At 51.4% G+C, this 19,024-nt stretch overlaps 1 protein-coding gene, 2 long non-coding RNA genes and 1 pseudogene across 4 annotated transcripts; 2 read left to right on the forward strand and 2 right to left on the reverse strand.

Annotated features, from left to right (window-relative positions):
* Nucleotides 1–2,843: 2,843 nt before the first annotated feature.
* Nucleotides 2,844–4,247, reverse strand: LOC135616430 (uncharacterized). The gene is made up of 2 exons (XM_065115625.1): nt 4,023–4,247; nt 2,844–3,944 (listed from the first exon to the last, which is right to left on the reverse strand). Exons 1-2 carry the CDS (start codon nt 4,245–4,247, stop codon nt 2,844–2,846), a joined length of 1,326 nt encoding a protein of 441 aa, XP_064971697.1.
* A 4,609-nt stretch (nt 4,248–8,856) lies between these two features.
* LOC135617980 (uncharacterized) lies at nt 8,857–11,797 on the reverse strand. Its single transcript, XR_010488904.1, has 2 exons — nt 11,309–11,797; nt 8,857–11,231 (listed from the first exon to the last, which is right to left on the reverse strand). It is a non-coding gene; the product is annotated as an uncharacterized LOC135617980 (long non-coding RNA).
* Nucleotides 8,868–11,359, forward strand: LOC135617979 (SCARECROW-LIKE protein 7-like; annotated as a pseudogene).
* A 1,969-nt stretch (nt 11,798–13,766) lies between the features above and the next one.
* LOC135617981 (uncharacterized) lies at nt 13,767–18,280 on the forward strand. Of its 2 annotated transcripts, none has more exons than XR_010488905.1 (3): nt 13,767–14,032; nt 14,311–17,831; nt 17,904–18,280. It is a non-coding gene; the product is annotated as an uncharacterized LOC135617981 (long non-coding RNA). The 2 variants fall into 2 exon arrangements; XR_010488906.1 differs by lacking the exon at nt 17,904–18,280 and having other exon boundaries at nt 13,773–14,032; nt 14,311–14,465; nt 14,551–15,819.
* Nucleotides 18,281–19,024: the final 744 nt, after the last annotated feature.

Consider the following 19,024-nt stretch of genomic DNA (forward strand, 5'->3'; position numbering starts at 1 on the left):
GATGTGGCCGCATGACATCGACTCGACCGTGAGTGAATCTTCGCTGGAGGGACTCCGCGAACGTTATTGCGTCCCGGGCGATCATGCCCTCAGTGCACCTGAGCCAGGGCAGCGGACGTATGACCCGTTCCCGAAGGGTTTCGCTCTGTCCCTTGATGCTCTAGAGGCGGGTTTGCGTTTCCCCCTTCATCCCTTCATCGTGTCTTGTTTGTCTTTCTGGCGGGTTTCTCCGTCTCAGGTGACGCTGAACTCCTGGCGTTACCTAGTGGTATTCCTAGGGGAGTGCCATTATGCTCATATCACCCCCACCCTCAGCCTCTTTCTTTCCTGTTACCGCTTTTGCAAGGGCTCGGGGGGTTACTTCTTAACGACTCGAACTGGATTTCGCGTTGGGGGTGCCCCTTCTAATAACAAGGGATGGAAGGGGAGATTTTTTTATGTCAGCCGTGCACAGGATTGGGGCTTCAGGGTTCGGTGGTCTGCGAGGGTGATTGACAATACCCCCCCTTGTTTGGGCGAGGTGGATCGCCAAGCTCGGGAGAGGCTCAGAGAGATTCTCCCTAAGTCGCAGGCCATCCAGACCATGACCGAGCAGTGGTTGGTCGCGGCGGGCCTTAGCCCGGTGCCTCAGGGTATGTCAGTGACATTTGTGTCGGGCGTTCGTGCGACTGATTTTGGATGCTAACATTTTCCATTTCCTGTAGAGATGGTGAACCTCTGGTCGCTCCTGGGGGATCCGGCGTCGCAGCTTCCTTCCCCGACTCCGGAGACCGAATCCCAACTTCCACAGCCGGCTTCGGCAGCCGAATCGACACCCCCTCCCCCGGCGCCGGTTACCGAACCACGGGCGGGCACGGAGGGTGCCCCTTTGGAGGTCGGGGACGGGCGCCCTTTGAAGAAGGCGAAGACATGTGCGTCGAGGGGGCCGGGAGCGAGCTCTCACCAGGGTGGGGTCGGGCCTGGTCGGCGTGCGGCGGGGAAGGGGCCCCAGCCCGTTTCCGTGCGTGACTTGTGCCGACTCCCGGCCGGGGACGGAGAGTCGTTTCTGACGCGGCTGGTCAGCGAGATCCCGCGTGGTGAGCCCCGCGAGCCCCTGGTCGCCCGTTGGGAAGGTCATTGCCGGGGGGATAGGGTGTGGGCTGGAGGGGATCCCTCTGCGGCGTTCCTGCGAGGGGCGCTCCATCCCGACCTGGCTCGGGATTTGTACACCCTGTCCTCAGAGACGCTCCTCAGCAAGTCTGCTCAGTCGCTGGTCTGGGTAAGTATACCTTTCTCTTAGGGTTCGGCTGCTTGGTACCGATTTCCTTGACCCATTCTCTTCTTGCAGGGTCTCCATTATGCGACGGCCCTGATGGACAGGGTGCGAGATGCCGGTCGTACTGTTGGGGGCCTCGTCAGTCGTAACACCGAGCTCTCCCACCAGATGGCGGAGATTCGGGCCAAAAACGGTCCGGAGGCCGTGGCGGCTGCCGAGGAGCGTGCCTCGGGTTTTGAGGCGGAAGTGGTCCGTCTCCAGTCGGAGCTTGAGGCCAACGACGCCTTGCAGGAAGCCAACGAGGAGCTCCAAAAAGTGATGCGGATAGAACGGACCGAGCTCCGTCTGGTGAAGGCAGAGGCAAGTGCCCTTAGCAAAAAACTGGAGGGCACGAACGCCGAGGTAAAAAGGGCCTCGGACGCGTTGGCGGAGGACACCCTGCTTCGGCCCCTGAAGGACAAGGCGCTCATCGAGGCGTACAAGAGGTCGGAGGGGTTCGAGCTCGGGCTGACGCGGACAGGGCGGGTATCCTTCGAATACGGGTATCGGGTCACCACGTCGCGCTTCCGTGCTCGGCATCCTGGTCTCGAGGTAGACGAGGACCCCTTCACCCCACACTCCGCGGACCGAGGTGTGGATATGCCCGAGGAGGTTCCCTTCGACGACCGCCTGGAGGTCCCCCGCCAGTAAGGACGGGTTTCTTGTATTTGTCGCATGCGGCTTCCTGCGCGCTAAGTTTTTGTATTTCCTCTGGGTGTCGAGTCTTGTATCTCGGCTCCTTTTTTGAAATAAAGGAAGCTTTCTACCATTCTTGTACTGTCCGGCCAAAGAGGCTTTTTGTTTGGTGGAGCAAACTTCCCTTGTTCTAAACAAAAAATTTCCTGAGGTTCCGGACGTTCCAAGTTCTCGGCAAGCGGGACCCGTCCATTGTCGTGAGCCTGTATGTGCCTGGTCGGACCACCTCGGTGACCCGATAAGGTCCTTCCCAGTTGGGGGCCAGCTTCCCCCTAGCCTTGGTCGGGTCGCTGACTTCGGCCCTTCGTAGAACTAAGTCGTTCATTTTGATAGGCCGGGGTCGTACCCTGCGGTTGTACACTCGGGCAGCGGCTCTTTTGTAAGAAAGATCCCTCAGGTGTGCGTCGGAGCGCCGCTCCTCGATCAGGTCCAAGCCGGCGCGTAGTCCCTGGACTGATGTGGTCTCGTGGTACTCTTCTACTCGAGGAGTAGGAAATACCACCTCGGGGGGTAGGACGGCCTCGGTCCCGTACGAGAGACTGTAGGGTGATTCCCCGGTGGCTGTTTTGGGGGTGGTTCGTAAGGACCACAAGATGCTGGGTAACTCCTCGACCCAGGCCGTTCGGGAAGCTGATACCCTTTTTTTGAGCCCGTCCAGGATAGATCGGTTTGTTACCTCGGTCAGTCCATTCGTCTGGGGGTAGGCTACCGAGCTGTGTTTTAACCAGATTCCATAGTTAGCGCAGAATTCTTGAATCCTTTTGCCGGCGAATTGGGTTCCATTGTCCGTGACGATGGTCCTGGTTAGGCCGAACCGGGTCACGATGTTTCTCCATATGAACTTCTTGATCTGCTACTCGGTGATCGTCGCCAGCGGTTCAGCTTTCGGCCATCTGGTGAAGTAGTCTATTGCGACCACAATATATCTTCTCTGCCCCGAGGCTGGGGGGAAGGGGTCGAGGAGATCCAGCCCCCATTGCGCGAACGGCCACGCGCAACTGATGGGGGAGAGCGGCACCGCCGGCAGTTGGGGGGTCCGGGCGTGCCTTTGGCACGGGCCGCACTTCTGTACGTAGGGTTTCGCATCCTGGACCATGGTGGGCCAGTAATAGCCTTGGCGGAGAATTTTGCAGGCCAGGGTTCGGCCGGCGATGTGCTCCCCGCAAATCCCTTCGTGGACCTCGGCCAAGACTGTTGCTGCCTCTTCTGGTTCGAGGCACTGCAGAAGAGGGTGGGAGAAAGACCGCTTGTACAGTCGTCCGTTCATTTCGGAGTACCATGCCTGGTTTCGGCGGATACGTCGAGCCGCGGCTTCGTCGGTGGGGAGGGTCCCGTCGCGTTTGTAGCGCAGCATGTCCCCAACCCAGGTGGCTCGGGTGTCGGCCGCGGACACACACGAGACCGGGATAGAGCGGGAGGGGAGCTCCTTGATTCTGAGGGCGGTGCCCGGGGGTCGCTTCGAGGCTAGCTTGGCCAGCTCATCGGCTCGGTCGTTCTGATTTCTTGGCACCCTGGATACCGTGAAGTGTGCGAAATAGGAGGCTAGGTTTTTTACCTCTGCTACGTATTTTGCCATGGTGGGTTCTCTGGCCTCGTATCCGCCGTTAAGCTGCTCGAACACCAATTGCGAATCGGTAAGGACTTCGATGGCGTTGACCTGCATCTCGCGGGATAGTCGGAGCCCCGCCAGGAGTGCTTCGTACTCTGCTTCGTTGTTGGTAGCACGGAACCCGAAGCGGAGGGAACGCTCGAACGTCAGCCCATCGGGGGCGGATAGCACGAGTCCTGCGCCGGCCCCCGTTGATCTGGACGAGCCGTCTACCTGTAGGACCCATGTTCCGCCTAGTTCATTGGGAGGCTGCCCTTCAGCGTGGACGAGCTCAGCGATGAAGTCGGCTAGCACCTGCGCTTTAATGGCGGTCCTGGGTGCGTAGCGGATGTCGAACTCCCTGAGCTCGACCGACCATTTGAGGAGTCAACCTGCTATATCGAACTTTGACAATACTTGACTGAGGGGTTGGTCGGTGATTACCTTGATCGGATGAGCTTGGAAGTAGGGGCGTAACTTTCTGGCCGCCAACACGAGCGCGAGGGCGAGCTTCTCGATTGGGGGGTATCGCTCCTCGGGCTCGTTCAGGACATGGCTGGTGTAGTAGACGGGGAGCTGTTCGCCAGCTTCCCTGATAAGGACGGAGCTAACCGCATGTTGAGAGGCTGCCAAGTAGATGCTGAGTTCCTCCCCGACGGTGACTGTCATGAGGCGGGGAAGGTTGGCTAGGTGTAGCTAGACTTGTCGGAAGGCTTTCTCACACTGGGGCGTCCATTGGAAATTCTTTGGGCTTCTTACTGCACGAAAGAAGGCGAGGCAGCGATCGCCCGACCGGGACAGGAATCGGGATAGGGCTGCTAGCCGTCCATTCAGTCGCTGTAGGTCTTTAAGCGTTCAGGGAGCCTGCATGTCGAGGATTGCCTGGACCTTTTCTGGGTTGACGTCGATTCCCCTTTCGTGTATGATGAATCCAAGGAACTTTCCTGACCTGACGCCGAAGGCGCACTTTGCGGGGTTGAGTCGTAGACCATAGTTTCGGAGGGTGGTGAATGTTTCTGCCAAGTCTGTTAAGTGATCTCCTGAGACGCGGCTTTTCACAATCATGTCGTCCACGTATACCTCTATGTTTCGCCCTATCTGTTGGGCGAATATCTTGTTGATGGTCCTTTGGTAAGTTGCGCCTGCGTTCTTCAGCCCGAACGGCATTACTTTGTAAAAATATGCTCCTAGGCTAGTGATGAAGGCCGTGTGTTTCTGGTCCTCGGGTGCCATTCGGATCTGATTATATCCGGAGAAGGCGTCCAAGAATGAGAGGCGGGTGTGCCCCGCGGTTGCGTTCACGAGCTGATCGATTCTCGGGAGGGGGTAGCAATCTTTAGGGCACGCCCGATTGAGGCTGGTGTAGTCAACACACATTCGCCAGCTCCCATTATGCTTTTTTACCAGAACTACATTGGACAGCCATTGCGGGTACTTGACCTCCTCTATAAAGCCAGCGGCGAGGAGCCGTTTCACCTCTTCGCGGATGGCTCGCTGCCTTTCCGGGGCCTGGGGTCGGGGCTTTTGTTTCACCGGGCGGGCTTCCGACGATATATTGAGGCGATGTTGGGCCGCCTTTGGGTCCACGCCGGCTGCGTCGGATGGCGACCAGGCAAAAATATCGGCATTCTCTTGTAAGAGTCCGACTAGTTGCTCCCGCTCGCCCTGGGGCAGATCCGAACCGACCTTGATGGTTTGGTCGGGGCGGTCCTTTCTTAATGGTACGTCGTAGGTTGGGGCTGACGGCTCGGGGTGCAGACTTGGCCGCTTCATTTCTCTGGGATCGTCCAGGGGTGCTTCGGCCTTCGCCCTCTTGTGTAGAGAAACCGCTGTTAGGTAGCATTGCCTGGATTCCCGGGGACTTCCCCAAACTTCTCCCATTCCTACGTGGGTCGGGAATTTCACAGTCTGATGGTAGGTGGAAACCAGGGCTCTGCTTTTGTTGAGGGAGGGGCGGCCGAGGATGGCGTTGTACGCTGTGGGCAGGTCCACTAACAGGAAGGTGGACATCACTGTTTTGGCCTTGGGCGGGGTTCCCAGAGTCAGAGGTAGTGTGACTGATCCCAATGGTGTGACCGAGTTGCCAGTGAACCCCGTGAGGTCCGAGCGGACAGGTTCCAAAGCTTCTGGAAGGCGTCGAGGAACAATATATCCGCCGAGCTTCCAGCGTCAATCATGATCCTTCTCACCTGGGCATTGGCGATTCTGGCCGTTATCACGAGTGCGTCATCGTGCTCTTGTCGCTCGGCGCCTTCCGGGGGAAATGCGACCCGGGGGTCGGGGGTTCCACGGGGGCCCTCGTTCCTGGCCCAGCGGGCGTAGGCTTTCCTTCCGGACATGCTGGGCCCCCTGTAATGACGCTGATCAGGCGCTCGGGGGGGTCGGTCAGGCAGGGCGGGGGGTCACTGCCTGTCTGTACGTGCGGGTCGAGACGCCCCTCGCGGCGGAGCTCATAGATTTGCCGCGAAAGCTCGCGGCATTCCTCAGTGTCATGTCCGTTTTGGCGGTGGAAGCGGTAGTATTTTGACCGGTCGGCCAGCTCTCGCGGATTGTTCATCGGGTAGGGGGTTTTGAGCAGTCCCCTTTCCCTGATCTGGAGAAAGATCTCTGTTCGCGATACGCCCGTCGGGAGCGGGCGGGATCGTAGCGGGGGAGGATCAGGCTGGTGGAGCTTGCGTCTGGGAGGGAGCTGTCCCTCAGCCGGCTCTGGTCTTTCCCTCTTGAATTCTTGTCGCTTTCCCCCCGTTCAGGCTTCGACTTCAACAAACTGGTTCGCGCGCTGGAGCATCTCGGGGACTGAGGTAAGGGGTCGCTCGACGAGAGACCAGAAGAGTCGGGAGGGACGCAAGCCTGTCACGAACGCCTGCATTGACAGCGAAGGGTGAGCGTCCGGGAGTTCCCGGACCCTTGCCGCGAAGCGATTTACGTAAAGGGAGAGGGGCTCATCCTCTTTCTGGCTGAGTCCGAGGAGGAACGCCATGGAAGGCTTCGGGCGTGCGCAAGCTATGAAGTGGAGCTCGAAGTCCTTGGCGAGCTGGTCGAATGAGGCGATCATCGCAGTCTTCAAACCTCCGTACCATGCGAGGGCCGGTCCTCTCAACGTGGTGGGGAATGCCCTGCTCATTAGGGCGTCCGAAGTTCCGTATAACGCCATATGGGCCCGGAAGGCCGCCGTGTGGTCAGACGGGTCGGCGGAGCCGTCATAAGTGTCCAGGGGGGAAGTCGGAAGCCTGGGGGAATGGCATGCTCTAGTATCTTTGGAACAAACGGCGATCCCTGATGCTTGGCTTCCGCGGGCCCTCCTGGCGACCCGGCACGGATCTCCTTTTGCACATCGTCAAGCCGTTGGTTGACGAGGCGCAACTGAGCGCGCAGGGAATCCGCGGAGCTTGAGGATAGCGCCTCCGGCTCTATACGACCTGGGAAGAGCATCGCCTGTTCCCCGGGCTGAGATAGGGGCGGTCGAGGTGACGTGGGGGGCTCTCGGGGCGGGGTGGGAGCTCGATTGGGCGCCCCTTGTTGATACGACGGTTGGGGAACCAGGGGCCGCGATTAGCGAGAAACAAGGGGGACAATGGTTTGCACCATGTCGGTGAGTAGCTGGAGCTGGTGAGTGAGGTCGTGGAAGGCTTCGGACGAAACGGGCGACGGGTTGCCGGGGCCCCCTTCGGGGGGCAACAGGCCCGGGTCGTTGAAGATCCGCCAGTAGCGCTCCGAAGCCGTAGCGGGACGTTCGTCCCGAGATTCTTGAAGCGGGGGGAGTTCCCTCGTTCCCTCGGTCGCGTATGACCCTCCAATCGTGAGTCCGACACGACCATCCCGATGATCCCGCGACATGCTGGGGGCCCTCCTTCTAGCGCCAATATGTTAGTGCAAACACCCTTGAGCCGTGGCCTCGGGGCCGACGCGCCTTGGTCCGAATCACGTGGTCGGGGGATCTCTCGGTGGCGTGTCCTGCCGCGATCGGGAGCCCTCGGGGAAGGCGCCGTCGGCTGGCGGGGGCATCGTCTTGGCACCTGCACGAAGGTCGGGTCGGTAATTCGGCCCGACCTCTCCGACGATCAAGTTAGCAACGATGTGGAGAGGATTTTGGAAGAAGAGAGGCAGCAGTGTTCTCCTAGTCTTTTTTTGTCCCCCCTTGTTTGTTTGGAACTCGGGTGTATTTATAGGTGGGCCTGGGTGTTACCTGACGTCACTGTTTGTAGGGGCAGGTGAATACTTCACGTGGCGTCTGACACGACCATTGGGGCTGCGTGGGAGGCCGAGCTGCTGCAGGGTATGGCGCGTCTCGGTCGACGTGTTCCCTAGCCTTGGCCGAGCCCAGAGGGCGAAGAGCCGGGCTCGTCGGCTGAGGGGTGGTGGCGTTGTTGTGACGGACGGGGTCCAGTCGAGGCGTTAATGCGCCTGGGTCGACGTCCCGGGGTTTCGTTGACCGGGGCGTGAGGCGTTGGTTCAGGGTGGCTGGCGTCATTCGCATCCTGTCGCCATTATTGCCGTCATCACTTTTGATTCGAGCTTTACCACGATCGTCGTCGGCGTTACCTTTGGCCCGCGACTCCGAGCAAAGACGGCCCCCGGAGGAGGCAATCGGGTCACAGTTTTTTGCTCTCGTGTCATCGGAGGCCATGAAGACGCGATGGGTTGGTGGAACGCCGCAGGGACCCGCCCACGCAAGCAGCCAACGGCTTTGGTCCCTAACGACGTCATATACACGAAGCACGGAACTGCGGCGGCAGGAGAGCGGCCCCGCTAGGGGACACGGTGGTGCAGCCGATGCGGTGTTCGGGGTCGAACACTGAAGCACCTTATTGTGGCCGAAGTTTCCGACACGGACGATATCCTTCGGTGGTAAAGGGAGGTGGTTGTCTGCGGGCTCCAAGTCTCGTGAGATGTGTGAAGCCCACGTGGCATGTCCAACCCCGGGCGGGTACCGTGGAAGAGCAAGCATTGGCGAGAATCGTCATTCACGACGCACCAACGAACGATCATTTCCCGGCCGGCGGGGGCGGTGCCAGTTGCTGCGGTCGAGATGGGGGCGGGTTCTCCTGTCTTGGCTAAGGCAGACAACAGGGCATCCTATGGTGCCACGTCGGAGGAAGCTCCACCCTTCCTTCATGTTTCCACAGTGGTGGTGGGCCCTTGCGAGGCGCACCTCCGTTTTTCTTGGGCTTTTCCTATCTGTTCCGTGCCCTATCTCTGACAGTCGTGAAAGGGCCCACCTCCGTGTGTCCTGGGATTTTACTACCTTTCCCGTGCCCTATCTCTCACAGCCGCACAATTCGAGAGAAAACTTCCCACTTTTATAAATCCCACCGGTACCATACCGCTCGAAACCTTCCCTGTCGACTGCCATCCTCACACACTCTTCTCTCGACACGATATATCCTGACATCAGAACCGCTCCGCATCTCCATTTTTGTACATCAATCCGGCCTAAATGGTCCCTGTCGATCCAGAAGAGCAACCACTGAAGAACTTAAAGCTCGCAGACTAAGGAGGGCGTAGTATATTGGTTGTTCGTCGGAGGATTTCAGGAGGGGAATGGCGTACATGTGCGCGGAGAGCGGAAATCTAATGGCGATCGCGCAGCAGGTCGTCCAGCAGCAGCGCCAACAGCAACAGCAGCTGGCTGCCTCCGCCAACCCGTTTTCCACCAGCACCCAGTCGTGGGGCGCTTCGCACCATCACCAGCAGCACATGTCCGAGGCCGCCTTCGTCATCCCCGACGCCGAGGCCGCCTTCCTGGAGCCCTTCACCCTCGACCGCGCCGCTGGCTTCGAGGCGCCACCCGGGGGCAGCGGCCACCTTGACCAGGCTCCCTTCCGCCTCTGCGACTTCCACTCCTCTTCCGCCGCCGTGACCCCGGAGTTCGATACCGAAGAGTGGATGGAGAGTCTGATCGGTGAGTCTCCCGCTGACAACTGTGACCTCATGAGCGACCCGTGACAGGCCGCAGCGGGCGCCTCAGGCGCCCTCTTCGCGGACGTTTTCCCCTCTTGCTCCGCCGACATAAACCACCCCTTCCACCCGGCGTCCGCGTCGGGCATCAACTGCGTCCTCTTTTCCGAGCCCTCCGAGATCGCTCATCTTCCACCGATCCAGCACGACCACCAGTATACCGCCGTTGTTGCCCTAAACTCTCCAGGACTGGCATCGGAAACCCCGTCATTCGATCCGCCGGAACTAAACAAGGACCCTGGAGCTGCCGCATTCGCCTCCGTCCGAGATGAGGTGCCAGAGAGCAACACCTCATCGCCGCCTCTCTTGGAATCACTCCTCGACTGCGCGCGGCTCGCCGATGGCGACCCTGATCTCGCTGCCAAGTCCCTGATCCATGTCAGGGAGTCCGCCTCTGTGTTGGGCGATCCAACGGAACGCGTGGCCTTCTACTTCGCCGAAGCTCTCAACCGCCGCCTCCTTGGTGATCAGAAGGACCACTCGCATCCCTCCACCGTGGCGGTGCCGCTGTGCTCCACCTCCGCGTTCGATTCGTCACCGGAGGACTTCACCCTCTGCTACAAGGTCTTCAACGACGCATGCCCCTACTCCAAGTTCGCCCACCTCACAGCGAACCAGGCGATCGTCGAGGCCACCGAATCCGCGGCGCGTATCCACATTGTGGACTTTGGGATCATCCAGGGGATCCAGTGGGCGGCACTCCTCCAAGCTCTGGCAACCCGCCCCCGCGGGAAACCCTCCAGGGTCCGGGTCTCCGGCATCCCCGCGCCGATGCTGGGCGCCGCCCCCGCCGCCTCGCTTACCGCTACCGGAAACCGCCTGCGCGACTTTGCCGCGATCCTCGACCTGGACTTCGAGTTCGACCCCATCCTGACCCCGATCGCGGAGCTCACAGTGTCCTGCTTCAGGATCGACTCGGACGAGGTGGTGGTTGTCAACTTCATGCTCCAGCTCTACCACCTCCTCGCCGACTCACCCGAATCGGTGGAGCGCGTCCTCGGGATCGCAAAGTCGCTCGTCCCCCGCGTCGTGACGCTGGGGGAGTACGAGGCGAGCGTCAACCGGGGGCGCTTCGTGGAGCGATTCAAGGCGGCGCTGGCCTACTACGCGGCCGTGTTCGACTCGCTCGACCCAGCAATACGGCGCGACTCGGCCGAGCGAGCCCAGGTGGAGCGCCTCCTCTTAGGGCATCGGATCCTGGGGGCAGTGGGTGCGGGCGATGGGCCGAACCGACGGGAGCGGATGGAGGCCAAGGAGGAATGGAGGGCCGTGATGGAGCGGTCCGGTTTCGAGCCTTTGCCTGTCAGCAACTTCGCGGTCAGCCAAGCGAAGCTTCTCCTGTGGAATTACGACTTCAGCTACAAGTACGCCGTCTTAGATTCCGCTCCGGGCTTCCTCACCCTCGCGTGGGATGACCGCCCGCTTCTCACGGTTTCCTCATGGCGTTAGATCGTCTCTCGCTCTCTCTCTCATGTGCTGCCTTCGTTCGGCATATAAGAGCTTAGAGTAGTGAGTCGTCTAATTACCTGTTATGTTTGGTTGTTTATATGGTTTCACCCTACTTTTGGTGCTTGGTGTAGTATGATACTACACTGCTTTGGCTACATGGCTTAGCGGCTTCTCATATCTTGACAGGCTACTATCTGCATATTTTTGTCCCATGGCGATGGCTACAGATCGAAGAACGGAGAGCAGCTGCCAAAACCATACATCATGTAAGTGATTCGTTAAGATGGAAATTGGCTCTAGTTAGAGGACAGTCAACTACGCACATGGAGCAGCTGATGGAAGGGGCAGAGGGACGCACTATCTCAGCCCCAGCAGTCCATCTCGTCGCTTCCTCCAACGAGTAAGCTCAAGAGATAGAACAGAAGAGAAGGAGGTGACGATCGTTGGCAGGCAGACGAAAGGGAAAGAACGGGGCAGAGGAGAGAGAGAGTACCACCAGCACTGGCGTTGGTGTCAGGTGAGGCTGCCCTCCGGGGAACGAATGGATGGGTGCCCCTCCCGCTGCCCGCGCTTGTGGATTGAAGGCCGACGACTGGGCCGGATCGAGTTTTAGCCCTTCATTGGCCAGTTGGCTCATAGTGACCCACCGAAGCGGCAAACAAGTGCAAGTGAAGACTTCATACATAGGACTGCGTACAAGAGTTGAACGCCCATCGATGACGTCTCGATCAATCCGATTTTATCTAATTTTATTTATATAAAATTGAAAAGATTTTGGATATCCGATCCAATATTAAATTTCAAAAAATCAATGATTAATCCCTCTGACACTCTAGTCGGTCTCGAAATAAAAAGGAGTAAAACAATAACCTACTTCAATTATCATGTGATGAATATTTCTCCTATCAATCAGTAAATATTTTTTTTTAATAAATCAAAATATATTATTATTATATTCTTTGATATAACATTCACATATATATATATATATATATATATATATATATATATATATATATACAGAATAATACTATATATATAATACTATATATATATTTTTTATATTCATATTTTTTAAACTTTATTTAGTAAAAAACAAGGGCGATTACTAATCTTATTATGATACTACCTACCGATTTTAATTGCACTATGGTGCATAAAAACAAATGGGGGGTTTTTGACATAGCTAACAGTTATATATTCAAGACTTTTGTTATTATTTTGTTAAATATTTAATATAATTTAAAATCTATAAAAGTAAACAGTTAATGATTTGATCGAATTTATTTTTAACTCTTTATAGTTTTATGATATATCTATCTCGACCACATGCTTTTCATTAAGAGGCTTATAGAACGATGAGAGAAGGAGATGAGATTCGATTATCTCATTCGATGATCAAGTTAAATTGACTTATATTAGAGGAGCAAGCTCGTACCGAAAATGCAAAAAGAAAGGACAAAGATGAAGTGTAGAGGAGAAAACTTATTAAGTAGGTTGATGTCTCTTTCTTTTCCTTATTGCGTGTGGAGAAATCTTCTTCAAGTGTAGGAGAGGAGAGCAAGAGATATATATCTTCTTCTTCTTCTTTTTTTCTATATTCATATCTTCTTTTACGTGTGTTAATAAACTTCTTTTGAAAGTCTAAATAGGCGTGCTATCAAAATTATGATGCATAGTTAGCAAACATCTTTGTTAATTTGTTTGGCGTCAAAGGATATAAAGATTAAGTGGTTATGTAACATAGGATGTCTAGCATCCCTTAGTATAAATAGATAAATTATCATTTAAATTATAATTTTTTTAGAAATACGAAGATCATCGATATCTACAAGTATTGTGTCATTTTTATATCATATAATTTTTGATAAAAAACAGTAAAGATACTTGGAAATCAACCAACTAAGTGTATCAATGATGATAAAAATTGCTTCTTAGTCCGATTAGATAATCGAGCCGTTTGGTTAATTTGATGAGTCAATTTTAATTATTATTTTATTTATTAAAATATATTAAAAGAGGTATAATTTATAAATATTATTTAAGTTATTATAAATTGAACAATATCAAATTAAGATTTTTAATAGTAGATGAATTATGATCAGTCCATTTTAATTTTTTTTCATTCAATAAAATTTATTATATTCGGACATAAGATATTGGTCATCATTTATCTAACACATAAAATTTCTTTCGGAAGAGGTTAAATATTTTTAATTGAGTTTAGGACCGGATTATTAACGGTTCGAATGGGGTGACCGAGGCTTACGGTCACCTAAGTTGAACGGAACGATTCAAAGTTGACACCTCCTCGAGAGCCGCCGAGTCTTGCTTCGTGACTTCGGTGAACCTTTGTTTTGCAGGTGGAGATAACGTCCGTAGATGAGCGGCCACCACCACGCCAAGCAACACGATAATTCCGCTGATTCGACGTGTGACGCGGGAGGTTGATCACCGTATCGCTCCCATCACAACCACTGGAAGTCGGAAGCGCCAGCGACACGGGACACTTGATTGGTTCGTTCCGGTCGGTTTGTTGCGACCCCCGCACTCGATCTTGATGGACGAATTGCGTAAGCGCTTACGCCATGGCGAGATGTGGACACGCGAAAGAGTCGGTTCCCAAACGCAACCATGACAGCGATGCATTCCTAACTTCGGTGCGCCTTAGCTGGCACGACGAGTAATTCCACGCCACGTGGTTGGATCCGCATCCTCGCCGAAGCACCGCTTGGATCCAACCGTCCGTCTCCTCTTCGTCGTCCATAAATATAGGACTCCATCGCCCTTCTCTTCAATCTAGGGTTGCGTCGCCGCCTGTCCTACTATTGGTTCTCGTTCCCCCTTCGGTTTCCGTCCCAATCTTTTGTGTCCGATCTGATGGTTGAGCCACTCTGTTCGCCGATACACGGCCGATCTGATGTTTCGGCGACACCGATCATCGATCATGCCCGATTTGATTATTTTGAGGTTTCCGTCTTCGATACATGGCCATATGATGTTTCGGCGGCTTTGGTAGCCGATCTATGATTTTGAAGTGGTAACTGGTTAGTTTGCCTTATATATATTTTTTTTCTTCTTGTTCTGTTCCTCGATCTATCGGAGTTTTCTTCCCTCTATTCTATCTGTGTTGGAGAATAAATTTATGGTTCTAGTAACATATATTTTTCCGATTCTGTTGTTATTTTTGTTGGTTGTATTCTGGACGATCAGTTAAAACCTACATCGAACTGCTGATTTTGTGTTTCTTTAATCCCTGTACTTTTCTACGTCTACTTTCAATTTTACGTCTCTACAGGTATAAAATTTTTGCAGCCGATTGCAGGATGCTGGGGTTCGTGCAGAGCTTCGGGGTTCGTGAATGGAGCGGCAGCAGCTTATGATCGTGTATCTCGTTCCAGCTGGTGTTCATTCATGCCCTAATTGGACCTTGTTTTTTACGCGGCGCATCGGGAGACGAAGATATATGTTTCAGACGAGGTTGTTGGTGGACGGATCCTCATCATGTCTCTCGTTTTAAGTACTTAGAACTAGAGATGTTAATATGGGGTTCTTTCTGATGTAGAGCATCTGCAAAGCCGGAAATCTCCATCGAGGGTAAGGTAAATTAGGGACATGTTCAGTCCATCTATTCTTTTGTCACACCGACCTTTGCCATGTTGGGTGCGCTCGCATGGCAGGTCAAAGAAACATAATAAAAAAAGAAGTTTTTTTGTGTTCTTGGGGAGATCGCATGGGGTGATTTTAGAACCCCGGGTTCTCCCCACGGTGTGTATTTTGTTCCCCTCCATATACTCCGCCCTCCAGATTTCTTGCACGGTCTCCTCGGGACGATTCCATGAACTTCCTGATCAGTACCTTCTACAATCATGATCCACCAATACTCGTGGCAATACGGAAGCATAGTGAACATACTGAGGCACATCTACGGGAATCGTCTGCATCATACTAAGGTACTATTTTCTTACCCGATGTGGTCACCCCAAAGCCATCCTCTCTGCCAGTTGCAAGGTATGATTTACTTCGAGTTAGCGTTCGAACGACTTATGCAATTGAAAATAATTCCGCATCTATCAGTTAGTGATTATTGATCTATCACCAAGGCTGTTTAGTCAATATCCATAATAATCCTGGTTTACCCAGTGTTGTCTCCACCCGGTTTAGAGTACCGCTTTCGATCTCGTTACATTTTAAGTATTAAGCATTTATTTATGCGTTATTGTCTCGAATACCGAGGTTCATGGATCATTGTGCAATTGTTGTGGTATATTGTCCGCTTGGTCTTTGTATTTCAATTTAGGTGTTTTACTTGTTTGTTTATGATGTAACTTGTCAAGCAAAGGACCCTATCTAGGCAATGTCGTTATGCCTCGGAACTGTGTGATTGCATGTTGTATGTGAGATATTTTGTGTCTTTGTTCATAATGTTTCCTAGGATTGATTCGTGGCCGGCCTCTCGTGACGGTCTTGAGATTTGCGGAATCAGCTGCTGTGAAGACTCGTGGCGGTAGAAGACTGCTGGTATTCGCTTCGATGACTAGCGGATTCAGTGTGTACCATGGTCGCTCAGTTTTCTTGAGCCTGGAACCGATCTTCCGGATTCTGCCTTCTCGATCTGTGCAGCTGCAGTTCGCTACTTGCTTGAGATTTCAACGTGGCAGTTCGTTTACTGCTGTAAAATGGTTTGCTCAACTAATTTATATCTTTCCTGCATATCAAGCTTCATGTTAGCTAACATTTGATCGCAGAGTCAGTTGGGAGGTTGTACGCCTAAATATGTGTGCTCTTAAAGAGGTTTAATGGTATGGCATGTGGTGATTATGCATTCTCGTCATATACGTTTATTCGCTTGCTATTTGTCTAATGTAGCCTAATTTTCTGTAAATGGTTTCCGGTCATTCATTTTAATGTCGTTAACATCGGTTTTCCTCTCAATGTTTGCATTGCTGTAGCTTATTTTTTTTTGCCTTTTTTATTCCGCCAGGTTGTGTTGGCGGTGAATCTGTGTTGATTAATTGCCATTAACACTATTATGAAGATTTGCTGTTGTATATCAACGGCAGTTGTGTTTAAGTCGTTTACTGGAGAATATTAACGTGGGCATCTCCATGTTAAAAGTCTCCTCCAAAGTAGGCCAATGGCATATGGAGTTATTATTGTGTGAGTTAATGGGAATTTGATCCAATTTTATAAGCGTTTGTTCGTGGAATCAACCGAAATTATATTCTTTTAATTTTTTCGTATTCTGTCAGAAATTTTGTTAAATATTTATATTGCATTTTAAGTTGTGACGTTGTACTCGTTTTGGTTGATGTCTTATATTCTCTATTTTTTAAAGGTAACAATTATGTGAGTTGTCCATTGTAACCCCGGCCTGTGTGGTAGAGTTATCGAGGTTTAAACGAGATAAAAAGTTGATAAATCATTAGGCGATTTGTAGTCTGTTGAAGTTTTGCAGTGACGTGTCCATTTACTTCGCATTTGTGAATCGGGTACTCGTGGTTCTTAAACCGCCCATCTACGTGCCGATGGCTTTTCTATTCAAACCCGAATCTTGTTTCTGCCTTGGGGGTAAGGCTCAAATCGCTGGTTAGGTTGCAAGTGAAGCCTTATTTATCTTTTTATTTTTGCTAGATTTCGAGAGCCGGGTGGTTAGGTTGCAAGTGAAGCCTTATTTATCTTTTTATTTTTGCTAGATTTCGAGAGCCGGGTGAGTTTGTGTTGTATTCATTTTGTCGTTTGGAAGCCACATTCTGTTGGAGTGCTGCATATGGATCTTTAAGCTCAAAATGGCAGAGCGCTCAGTCGTTTGTGTATCAAATGGCTCGAGAGGGTGGTGGTTCGAATCCATCAAGATCTACTTGATTTGTTTACTTTTTGGTGCTGCATGGACTGTGTCATGGTCGTTGGGCTGTCGAGGCTGTGTTGGATGATCAAATCTGGGCCCTATTGGAAAATGTAGTTTTTAATGGTGTAAAAAATTATCATCTGTATACTTAAGATGGTAAAACTGTTTTCTTATAATTAAGAAAGATAATAAAAGATGTAGGAACACAATTAGGTAATTATTCAGAGCAACTATTTAATTTGTTTTTCGGATGGTATTTTCTTTCATTCCTGTAGGAAGACTTAGGCAAAATCAGAGTATTTTCTTTTAGGAACACTTAACAGATAGTATTTTATTTCATTCTTGTAGGAAGACTTGAATGCAGTATTATACATTTTTATAATAAATATAAATCAATAGCATTTATTTGTTTTTAGGGTTGGAGTCTGATTTTATGACTATGCTTGAGACACTAGTGAGAAGGAAATAAATAAAATAATATTATATTTTAGATAAAATTAAAGATACAAATGAGCAAAGTAAGCTATCAGATAAAAATTAAACGGAGTTAAAAATTTATTTACATTATGTAAATTAGATGTATAGTTGACGTGTTGATTACAAGCTGGAGAAATGAAACATTAAATTTGATGGTGATATTGTGGAGAAATAAAAAAATTATATAGGAGATGGAGATTTCTAATGGTAATTTTTAATTATTTATAAAATTTTAAAAAAAAATTAATATTTCGAAAATTATCTAAAAGTAAATGGAAGTAAATATTTTATTTTCTTCTGTTCCAGTGACAAGCGGCGGCCAACGACAATTAGATGGGTGAGCAACGAGTGATTTTCAATAGCAAATAATATTGATGACAAGCAGTCAACGACTTCGAGTGTCATCGAGCGATGTCTTTCCCTTCATCGAGCAGTGTCGTCGTGAATGGTCACAAACTATGGCATAGAGCGACATTGAACGATGGAAAATTTTAATATTTCAAAGATATTCCAAAGTAAATGTAAGTAATTTTTTTGTTTATCCTCCTCCTATTTTCTTCTTTTGATAAGCAGTGGCTAACAAAGATTGACAGGTGAGCAATGAGTGTTTCTGACATCAAGCAGTGTCCGATGACAATCTGTCAATGAGCAGCAACATCTAAACAGTGACGATGTCGAGTGGCATCGAGTGAGATATTGAACGACGAAGATCACTAGTGTTCCAGTAGATGACGCAAGAGATCAAGAGAACAAAGATATGCTCGATGATTAAGTGATTATTAATAGTAAAATTATATTATTATTATTATTATTATTATTATTATTATTATAAGATTTTGTAAATAGTAGTAGGTGTTTGCTAAAAACACGCTTCCCTCTTGAACAGAAAAAGTCATGATTGACTTAATAATTTAAATAATGTTAACTTTCAATAATGGACCAAACCGGTTGGGTTCAAACTATTCCTCCATTTCTTTACTGATCTAATTATTTGTGTTAAACAATTTTGAAAGAAATATCGCTCAGAACAAAAGCCTCCAACATCGACAACCCAAACCCTTTTGTTTCTTTCTTCTTCTTCTTCGTTCAGGTAAGCTTCATGCTTCATGCTTCTACCAGCCCTGAACAGGCCATCTCCTGTCGGGGTCCGGCAGCCACGACGACCACCTCCTCTTCCCCTCTGCCGACCACACCACGGTTGCTGCCTTCTTCGTATCCTCCGCCGTTGCTCTCCTCGGCGGCTCCCTGACCTTCCGGGCGAAGGAGTCCGTCAAGAGCCGCCAGACCCCGACTCTCCGCTGCTGCCGCGGTGGCTCGCCCGGCGGCCGCAGGGACTGCGACAGCCTCTCGTACTTGGCCATCTGCGCGCACTCGGAGGAGACGGATGACTCCAGCAGAACGCGACAGGTGTGCGACCGGCCGAGGTGCGGGTCTCTCCTGTACAACCTGAAGCTTTCGAGCTCCTTCATTTGCCCCGCGCGACTCCGCAGCCCAAGAAGAAAAAGACGACGAAGAAGAGAGGCCAAATTGATGAATGAATAGAGGTGGAGAACAAGAGAAGGAAAGAATCAATACGGCGTCAGATGGAGTGGTGAGGAATGGTTTGAACGTTCTTCTTATCGCGTAATTGCCGTTGACTCCTCACCATTTGACTGATCTCCGCGTTCTTTCTGCGTCCTCCGAGAACGCAACGGCGGCCTCGACGTACACCGTG

This window comes from Musa acuminata, chromosome BXJ2-7, assembly GCF_036884655.1.
Source record: "Musa acuminata AAA Group cultivar baxijiao chromosome BXJ2-7, Cavendish_Baxijiao_AAA, whole genome shotgun sequence".
In the NCBI taxonomy this organism is placed as follows: Eukaryota; Viridiplantae; Streptophyta; class Magnoliopsida; order Zingiberales; family Musaceae; genus Musa; species Musa acuminata.